This window comes from Phoenix dactylifera, chromosome 9, assembly GCF_051530095.1.
Source record: "Phoenix dactylifera cultivar Ajwa chromosome 9, Ajwa_hap1_PhDact_Kaust_v1.1, whole genome shotgun sequence".
In the NCBI taxonomy this organism is placed as follows: domain Eukaryota; kingdom Viridiplantae; phylum Streptophyta; class Magnoliopsida; order Arecales; family Arecaceae; genus Phoenix; species Phoenix dactylifera.
In genome coordinates, this window is record NC_143198.1 from 7,155,479 (window position 1) to 7,166,276 (window position 10,798).

At 40.4% G+C, this 10,798-nt stretch overlaps 1 protein-coding gene across 2 annotated transcripts; it reads right to left on the minus strand.

Annotated features, from left to right (window-relative positions):
* Positions 1 to 1,606: 1,606 nt before the first annotated feature.
* LOC103710509 (BTB/POZ domain-containing protein At1g30440) lies at positions 1,607 to 10,220 on the minus strand. 2 transcript variants are annotated; one of them, XM_008796244.6, is made up of 5 exons: positions 10,077 to 10,220; positions 8,849 to 9,962; positions 4,504 to 4,573; positions 2,787 to 3,986; positions 1,607 to 2,445 (listed from the first exon to the last, which is right to left on the minus strand). In XM_008796244.6, exons 2-5 carry the CDS (start codon positions 8,905 to 8,907, stop codon positions 1,897 to 1,899), a joined length of 1,878 nt encoding a protein of 625 aa, XP_008794466.4. In that variant the 5' UTR covers positions 8,908 to 9,962; positions 10,077 to 10,220; the 3' UTR covers positions 1,607 to 1,896. The 2 variants fall into 2 exon arrangements, with proteins under 2 accessions (XP_008794466.4, XP_008794467.3); XM_008796245.5 differs by lacking the exon at positions 4,504 to 4,573 and having other exon boundaries at positions 8,849 to 10,210.
* Between the last annotated feature and the right edge of the window lie 578 nt (positions 10,221 to 10,798).

The following is a 10,798-nucleotide window of genomic DNA, read 5'->3' on the forward strand; positions in this document are numbered from 1 at the left end:
CTCTCAGCATTCTAAAGGTAAGACATAACAGCAGCCAAATTGGAAAGACGGGAGTAAGGTTTGGAGGTGGCTCCAAGTCCAATCTATTCTTAGCTCTTTTTGGAATTATTCGCAAGACTTGGACATTATCGCCAACCACTTGGATGTCAGCCTGACTTCATTCATCTCCAAAAGCATGTTCCCTACGCATCAAATTCGTATATTTCTCAGCAAAGTCTGTGTTCATATGGATTGGACTCGATGTATTTGCCTTGCTACGGCATGCTATGGAAACAAACACTAACGTTGAGTAAAGAGTTGCGATCTCACAGTGACATTTTGTATGAACATTATGCTCTTATATCAAGCTTGGTCCTACATGAATCCTAAGTTAGCATGTGAGCTTTTGTTCTGGCTACTTTGCCAGCAAATTTTGATAAAATTGTCATCAGTGACTGCAAGATCTAATGATAATATCGATCTGATATGGCTCGCCAAATTGCAGTTATATGAACTTATATGACATTCTTGAGTGAAGACTAGATGAAAGAATATAGCAGATGGCATGGTTCCAGAACTTTTAAGGATACCGAAAATTACAGACCTTTTTAAATTGGTTGCATGATCTCATACATGAATTTAATTAGAGGGTGTCAAGTGACTTGCCTCGATGGTGATCATGCTCCTTTGCGTAGCAATAAAAGGTTTTAAATTCGAATCTTGGATGGTGGACTTCCGAGTATTTGGATCTAGATAACTGTAGTTTGAATCTTCTCTTTGTTCTATCCAAAAAATAGAAGAGGAAAGAATCTAACTGTCATGCTAAGCCCACCAACATAAGCCAACTCATTTTGTGCTTGTTCAATGTTTCTAAAACAAAAAACAACAAATTCCAGTGCGAGTTAGCCACTCTCATGGATGTCTTGCTTCTTGGCCGTGCAAGAGGACTCAACTCCCCATAGCCAAAGAGGTCAGCTAATTAAAAACGACCATCCAACTTCTTCAATCAAAGCTGATAACTATTCATGAATTGAATTCTTAAAGTTCCTTCAGCAGCAAATTAGAAATGAACTGGCACAACACCTACCCAGATCTACATTTAATTGAAGAATAGGAGTAGGTCAACTATCAAGGCTTTATAGATAAGCTTTCTAAAACCCATGACCGCCAATTGAGGACTAGGCTTGTCGAATTAAGTCCAAGTTAGTAGGCTCTGCATAAATACAATGCAAAGAAATATCAAGATTCCATCCATTGACCATTTCGGTCCGAAACAAACATCTTATAATCTATTCTAACCTCTAAGGAACAATTTCGAGAAAAAAAAAAAAAAGCAGAGCCATTTTAACTGAAAATAGATGTCGAACGGTGTGAACTCATCCGTTAACTGATTTCAGAAACATGACTTGATAACTAGTTAATGCAACACCTATTTTTAATTGAAGCCACTCATGGTCACTCCCCATCCCCATCCTGCTATTTGTCTAGCTTCTAAATACAGGGTTCCGCTTCAGAAAAATTTGGACAGAAAAAGAAAGAGCATGCTGTATGGTAACAACTCAAAATTAACACCATCATGAATTCAGAAATTCTAGCCCAATCTTTGCCATTGACATGAACAAGAAGCTACAAAAAGAATATTTTGGGTTTTTCAGCAATATCAATAGTTAATGTGGCATTACAGAAGAAAATTATATGACAAGGACTCAAAAACAATTTTTTGGCAAAGACGGAATGTTTTCCAACCTGCAGTTCTAGCATTATGTTACAACTTTCAAGAAACATGAAGGAAAATCGAGGACCATGCATTCACATCTTACTAGACAAATAGTGTGAATCTAAGACAGAAAGCATTTGAATCAAAAAATAACAGAAAACTAATATCACAGTCATGTGGTGCTGATCAGGAGAGAGAGTTCACATATCTGTAGACACCTGTTTCTTGTGCTTGATAAGTCTTACCTGCAGCTTCTCAATCTTCCTGTTCCCAGTCTTCTGCTGTTCACTCACAGAACCCTCTTGAGCACTGCACATCTGGGACTTCATCTTAAATCCAAACTTTCTCGGGACACCGCCCCATCCGCTCCTCGCACGGCCTAACTTCTCGATCTCTTGCTTCATGCTTGAGCACTCCTTCTCAAGCTCAGATACCCTCATCCTCATGTGGTCCATGCCCACTTTCAAGACTTGGTTCTCCCTAACAGCTGTAGCCCATCCACCTCCCTCACCTGAGCCTGCAAGGCCACTCCTCAGGGGCCGTGACCCATCAATGTTGTCAGAGACAAGTAAGCATCCGGCAATTGAGGTCCTCAATTGAAGCTGCTCAAAAAAGAGGACTTGAACCACCACTCGGAGTGGGAGCCGTTCATTCTGTGCAGCATGAGTGCAGGCTTCCAGGGAGAGCTTCTGGCAGTCCATCAGCCGGCACAGTTGTTCCCTCTCAGACTCCGTTAGCCATAGGTGTGCCTGTATATATGTATTGCTGAATTGAATTCAGAAACTATTTTCATTGGCACAATGTCAAATTTGACTCCAGAACATTAGGACAACGAATGAACAATTGTACCTAAGATTCCAGAAGGAATAATGGTAGGGATCCACATTATTTTTTTATGAAACTAATCTTTCATGACAAAACAAGCATTTCATTCAATTAACAGACAGCCAGTTTTAAAGATTTTTCTGAAAAACAGGAGGGCAAAGAAGAAGCTTGATATCTTTGTTTTGTGAAAATAGAATGAATTAAGAAGTATTGAAAAGTTGCATATCTGGAACACAGAGTTATGAACAAATGTGAAAATAATTACCTTCAAATATATGTCAATAGCACGATATAGTCCATCATCCAGTGGTCGGGCATAATCAGGTACTGCAGCAGCCAAATATTGAAACTTTGGCAGCTTTAAGTTGATATCAGGTGCAACCTCTGCCAGGTACCCATCAATTAGCTTGGCAACAGTAGTTATTCGTGTCAAAGAAGGCGAGCCTGTCAGCTGCTCATCATCAACCAAACCAGGAGAGGCCCCACCAGTTGCCTGATCCATGGCTAAGAAGTGTTCAAGAATTCTCTGGACACAGTCCACGTTATACAGTGTTTCCATGGAGTATGAGAAGTTCGGCAGAAGTAGATCTTCCAAGGTGGCCTGGTCTAGCTGCATTCCTATTCTTTTCTCCAGGTTAGAAATGCATGACGGGCTGGCTCGCAGAATCATAGCAGTGCGAAGAAGCCCAAACAAAACTTTAGTTGATGTCACACCCTTCTGATGAGGCAACAAGCGATCAATCTCTTCGAGTAGATGTCTCTGTTCTTCTTCAGATGGTGCAGCTGTCAAAGCTACAGTTCCCAGACTATGACGTCTATTCAGTCCAGGAAGATACCTTTTGGCATAATAAGTCAATGATCCAGCAATTATCTCCCGTCTGATGCCTCGAGATTCCATGACTGAGATCAGCCTCTTATAAATGGGTAGACTCAAAGACGAGACATCATCATACCACCAATCGGAACTACATTGTCTAGGTCTGGCTCCTGTGCTTATCCCATTCCACAGGACACTCCCACCAGGGCTTTGCATGATTCCATACTCCATCATTGGCCAGCCAAATAGATTTGGATCTGTGCATGCCTTAACAGCTAATGACTCAATGCATCTCCTTACAATATGAAGATTTTCAGCATGTGGGAGAAGATCATCACATGTTTGGAGTGCTTTTAATGAATCTTTCCAGTTACGGAGTACTGCTTGGTTAAGGAAGGTTTCAGTCTGAGCAATCAAGTTGCCCTCTGCAATTTCTTCTGTCATTTGAAGATGCTCGGCAGCGCAGCGTAGGTACACAACATTTGAGGCAGCAAGTTCTAACTTCACACCATAGCAAAACTTAACAACAAGCTCAAATGCTTTTGCACCGCCAGGAAAATCATGTAGCTGTATGACACAGCCCTCCTCATCGTCAGATTTCTCCTCAATTAATTTTTCCAAAAGACCACTCTTGGATAGTAGAGGGAACTGTCAAAAAGAAATATGATCATATGAATTGAGTCAGATTTATCACTTATCTAAATCTTTTTCTTGATAGGACTAACATGGATTCTTGGCACATCTTATAACAGAAACTTTTGTTGCCAACGTCATATCCTTTAGATTTCACTAATATGTCCTTCAATCCCGATGAACCAAAAGAAAAAGGTGACTGGCATTAGTCTAAGATTGATGACTTGTGGTTCTGGTCATTAGGAAAATTACATTCGGTGATATTTGTTGAAAAAGGATGAAGAAAATGTGCAACAAAAGGACATCTAAAGCTTTTCATATTCCAACAAGAAATGGTGGAAACTCTATGGTTCCACTACAAAAAAAAGGGGGGGGGGGAAGAGAGAAAGAAAGCTTGCTTGTAAAACTGAGATCAATATCCTGATCCAACAGAATGATATCATAGAATCATGAGACATCAATATAGAACAGAATCAAAATATACTCATCAAATGAGTATGGGCCAGTTCAATTTCATCAATGAAGATTTTACCTTGTGAAGATGGAACGACATATCTCCAACTTCAACAGTAACATCACTGGGAAGTCCAGTTGTGCAGAACCTGAAATTGCACAGGCCAATGAGAATGATTCTCATGCAACTCATATTTAATTATGGACATGGAGGATAGTCATACATTGTAAGGTAATTGATAGGTATATGCTTTATCGTCAGGCATGATGAGCACACAAAGTTCATTACAGAGCTTTCAGCATGAGTCATGAAAAATTTGGAAAACCCATCAACAGCAACATTCATGTATTAGTTATTGAAGATGCAAGAAAATTGGCTAATAATAACAAATATATATCTTGCTGCTTAAAACAAAGAAGACATTGACAACTATGTTCAACCAGATCAAAACATTAAACTATACAAAACCAGCATATTAAGCTATAAGCATTTGCATAAGGAAATCCTTGCATTAGGTCGGGCTCAGCACAGGTTTATGCATTCACTTAGAACTAGGGTTGGAAGTGGGCCGGGTTAGGCCGGGCTACACTCCTACACCCAAGCCTGGCCCAAATTTCTTTTTTTCAGGCTTCGGGGCGAGTTTAGGCCCGAAATTTTTTGGAAAACCCAAGCCCGAGCCCAACCCGGGCCTGACCAAAACCCGATTGGGCCGGCCCGAATTTGCGGAGTGGACTGTGGTTCATTGAATCATAAATAGATTTCTCATTGATAATTCAAAATTCTGATCATTTTAACATTTTTTGAATCACATCCAACTATTATGCCTTCAGAAGATTCTATAGAAGCTTGAAAACACCAATATTTAACTATTGTGAGCTCAAAGATTTAAGGAAGGATGATGAAGGGTTTGAGGCTTGCTTAGCCTGAATTCGGGCTCCATGTTGGGCCTTGTTCGGGCTCAGGAATGGGCCAAGCTTGGGCCAGGCCAATGATATACCCGAGCTCAACCCAAAAAATAAATGGGCCCTATATTTAAGCCCAAATCCGGCCTAAAGTCTTTTGGGCCTAGCCTGTAGCCCCCCAAAGTCAGCCCAACCCGATCCTATTTCTAGTCCTACTTAGAACTAAAGCTTCACAATTATCTCTAAACACATAACCTATGAAATCACAATTCCAACTATAATATTTGACAATAATTATGAACAGATGCAAAACTTTAATGCCTGGGAGCTTTAAGCAAATATTCTTTAGAACTTGAATAGTTGAGATTATAGTGCAACTGCAATCACTTGCACAAAATTATCCTACGATAAAACAAATCAAGATGCAATACCAAGCGCCAGTGCTTTAAGCTAACATAGGCAGGAAGGTCCGCCATACCGGGTCCGGTAGGCGTACCGGTTGCCTACCGGACCGGTACAGGCCGGTTCGTACCATGCTCCGGGCGGTACGAACCAGAAAGCTCTTCCCCGTTGTAACCGGGGAAGAAGAAGAGAACCAGAGAGAGCGCGGGGAAGAGAGGGAGGGAGCCCACCTTCGGCCGCCATCGGAGAGCCGCGGAGGAGCGTCGGGAAGCCGGTGGGGGGCGGTGGAGCCCGGCGGGGGACGAGGGAACCCGCGGGGGCGCTGCGGAGGCCGCGGCCGCGGCCGCGTCTACTGTTTCGAAACGACTTCACTTAAAATCTTCAAATTTAAAACCGCGGCCGCGTTCCCTGTTTCTTTCGAAACAGTGGACGCAGCCGCGGCCTCGGCCTCCGCAGCGCCCCCGCGGGTTCCCCCGTCCCCCGCCGGGCTCCGCCGCCCCCCACCGGCCTCCGACGCCCCTCCGCGGCTCTCCGATGGCGGCCGAAGGTGAGCTCTCTCCCTCTCTTCCCCGCGCTCTCTCTTTTTCTTCTCATCTTCTTCGTCTCTGGCAAGGAACCGGTCTGTACCGGTTTCCACGGCTCCGGCGTATCGGTAGCTGGCCGGACCGATTTGTACCGGCCGGTACGGGCCGGTTCGGCATACGCTGGGCAGGATGTTAAACTTTTGAAGTGGTATCATTTTGTGCTCGAATATCCTGATGTGTTAGCACTAGACTATTTAACAACTAAAGCTTCTAGGTAGGAGCAGGTTCACAGGTACCTTCAGATCTCATTTCATCTGGTTTTCTCATTCAAGAACAGATGCCCATGAGTCTAACCCTATAGTGACTATATCAAAACTTTAAATTGGACAGAAAAGATGTCTAATGTATGAGAAATTGAAACTCCTCAATTGCTTCATTTGCCCTTAATATGTCTCAAAGACAATATTCTTTGCTTTGGTTGCACGATCACTAATTCAATTTCAAAACACTTCCTTTTTACTTAAGACTTCAGTGCAAGTGAACAACATACATTTGAAGAGAAGATGCTTGAGCCTAGGAAACCTCAGCATCATCAAAGTTGCAAGCAAAATAGCAGTACCTTCTAAGCCCCTGCTAAATCTAACAAGATGTTCAGAAAACAAGTTTGCAGAATAGAGGCTGGTCATAAATGAGAAACTAAAGAACCAAATGGCCATCTTTCATTTTACTATTATTATGAACCTGCAATGTATTTGCAAGCGAGATATTCCATGATGGAAAATCAAGAGAGAAACAAGCTATATTGATTGTTTATATATCCATAAGAGATAGAAAGAGCAGAAGCATATGAAGTGGACGGTTGTGCTCTTTCATTATAGGAGGGCACTTGTGTGTATATTAGTGAAAAATGGTTATGATCACCTAAAATAAAGGGAGGTTTTGTTTTTCCCACTTGGCATTCTTAAGCAACCACCATGTTAATGAAGAGAAACTATAGGAGGCATATTTCATTTGTCTTCTACCTGTGACAGCCAGTCATATAGCGAAGCACCAAAGGTGCTTGTGTAATACAGTAGAATGCCCGTAAACAAGAGTTGTTTGCTCATTGTAAACCAAATTTGACACCTAGTCAACAGTGACATTATCTCACTTAAAAGAAAAGGCAGATAAAGTGTAAGCTAAAAATTGGTGTCTTTCCTTATAACTGACATGTCTGAAGTGCATAAGAATACACCAAATGTACAAACAGAATATTCATGGATAAAGCTTGAATCTTCGTATGTACCATCATATAGATCATCAAATTCCACAAGATGCAATCAGCATAATTACACGAGACTGCTACCTTTGGTACTGCATATGCTCCACAGTTGATCCTCAAATATAACTGAGTTTAAGCTTGTAAGAGCATAGCTCTAGTGCTTTAAGAATCTATCTAAACACTTGTGGTTTACCAAATTATATGCTCCATTTTATTTTGACATATTGGGGTTTAAATGATTACAATCCGGTGGAGAAGGCACAACTAAATTTGCTTGAACACAATTTGACAATGTTTTACATGAACTCTTGGAAAGTACTCCTAATTCCTCACTTCCAAAGGTCAACCTTTAATAGCTGCTTCATTGATTCTGAAACAATTTTTTAGTCAAACTCTTCAAAAGCCTCCTAATTCCTTGCACTTTCAAGGGTCAACCTTTACTCGCTGCATCATTCATTCACTGGTGAGGTCACTCCTTCGAAAATAAGCTCCAAAGAAAAGATAGCATTACCGATTCACGGAAATAGTAGTCATCAACTGCACAGCCAACAGAGGTCACAAGGAAATGTGTTTCCATGCAAGCGGTAAGATCCCTAATTGGCTGGCTCTCTATGAAAATGCCTTCAAGATTGCTTTCCATTTCATCATTAACACCACAGTTGAAGTTTTTAAAACAGAGATGAATTATTTCATATCATCAAATTCCTCTCGAACAATATAGTTTAGTAGAAGATTTATGCAGAAAGAAAAAGGTTTATATAAGAAAAAACAGTTGGGATGTAAATCATCAGTCTTTAAATTCATATCGCACATTTGAGCAGACTTTTGAGATATGCTCACATAATGAGTACCAGGTTAAAGAAAGATGTATAAATCATACAGGGAGTAGTTCAATCAACAAAGGTATATAGTGGTTAACTAGAAAAGATCTCAATTTTCTAATACACATCATCACAGCAGTTCATATTATCTGGATTTTATATAATAGAAAAAAAACAAAAAAATAATGTCCACATACAATGAAAAGATTATGCATGGTATTTATACTTGTGAGGTCGTGCACATATATTTGTCAATTTTATAAATATATATACAAATGTCAAAGTACAAGCAAACAGGTTTCTAAATCCACAAAGTATACAAGAAGTTACAGGTTGTCTAAACAATTACATTCCCCATTTAGACCCTTGATTATCAGATCAAACTTGTTAACTAACATGGACTGATCATAGAGAATAATACAGAAGCAGAACAAATTAAGCATATCACAAGGCTGTTTCAGAACATGAAGATAATTTAATCAATAAATTTTACAAGAAGAGAATGCAGCATACCAGGCTTGTCCTTGCCTTCGGAAAGCATCAGTTTTTGATCCCAGCTTCATACAAGCCATGTTTTATTAAACCTAAGAAGGAAAGAACAGGGCAGAGAACCTAAAAGAGAACCTAGCCGCGCCTAAGCAACCCTAGAGGACCTCCAAAAGAACACTACTCTACAAGCATGTTACACAAGCCTGGAGGACCACAGATCCATGATACCAACCTCTGAATACACTCCTGAATCAGGGGCGTCAACTCTTCTCTGTGAAACTAATATACCTCAGTGAAGCACAGAGTGAGTTAAGACTCCAAGCTTTGACAAACAACTTTTGAGAGAGAATCTTTGTTTCAAATCCAAAATTCTTGCAACTGGATTCCCAAAAGCATCACCACCAAGCTGAAACCAACTACAAATCCAAATTCGAGCAAAACCCAGGAAGTTTCAGCCTAACAACAACTTCAGAAACCAAAAACCAGTTGAAAGATCAGTAAAACCTCAAAAGACATCAAAGGTTGCATTCCATCAAAAAAAGAAAAAAAAAAGACATCAAAGGTTGCAGTTTAATGAATCACCCCCACGAAACCCCAATCACAGACCAGAAACCAGTAATCTCAGCCCTATCCCACCCCCAAAATCCAAACTTTAAGCCATTCCAAGCAAGACCTTCCTCATCCGAACCACCGAAACATTACCAAGCCACCAATCTAAGCCCAGAACCAATTCTAGGGCATATACGCAACAAAAAGGAAAAACCAGACCTGCTCCCACCCGCCAAACCCCCAGAAGCCAGTGCCAAATCCACCACCACCACCACCACCCCCACCAAAACCTCTAAAACCAGAGATGCTCCACAAGCCACAAAGCCCAAGAAAACCAAGAACCCAGGGAAACAAAAGTTCCTGACCTCCAAGCACCAAACTTTAGGCCATCACCCACAAATTCCAAAGACCAGCAAATCCCACAAGGAACCCAATCCCCATTAAACAGCCAAAATGGGAAAAGAAAAGATGGATGGAAGACCCTCCAAAAGGGCAGTTTCTATTCTGTCCTTTCTTTTACTTCCTCAACATAACCTTCCAAGCAGCATATTGCAATTGCAGAATGGGGACCATCCCATTCAGAGCCCACCTGTCAAAAAAGGACAACCAAAACCACAGCAAGGGGGAGAAGAAAAAAAAACCATAGGCTCTAAACTTCTAAACAAACTAGCTGAACAACCTCAAAAGCAGTGGGGTATTTGACCTTACTTCTCAGTTCAATCCCTTCTCTTTCTCCACCCTCCTCTTTCTTTGCTCGCAATTCTTAGTTGTTTTACTTCAAGGCCTTTCTGGTTCCACTGCAGAGAGATTCCCTCTGAGCAGTAGTACCCAACGGTATCAAACCACAACCCCCATTGAAGGGAAAAAAATCCAAAAAAAAATCATTTTTATGTTATTTAATCAGTTGTGGGCAACTAATTTATTGCTTGTAAATTATAATATTGGGGCGAAGCAACGTACAACTAATACCATGTGGGTGCGGAAGATGTGGAAACTGTAAAGAGGCAAAGCAAGCAAAAAAAATTCAAAGGTGGGTCAGGCCAAACGAAGCTAGCACACAGTGGAACCTTGTACGGAAGTGATATGATAAATTGATTGCGGCCGTGTGATCTATCTAATTCGTTGGGGTAGTGAAATATAAGACTCTCAAAAAATTTTATAATTTAATTTTTTTTAATGTAAATTATAAAAAAAAATCAAAGTTAAAAATGAATTATATTTACATAAAAATGTATATTTATTTTTATTTTTATCTAATACTTTAATGTATAATTCAACAAAATGTTAATTTTTAATAAAATTCAAATATCCAAAAAATATAAAAATAACTAAAATAATTTTATGCAATATACCAGTCACATAAGAACATAAGAGAAGAATACATGTATCCTCCTTCTCCCACAATGATAATTCTAGTCACTTAAA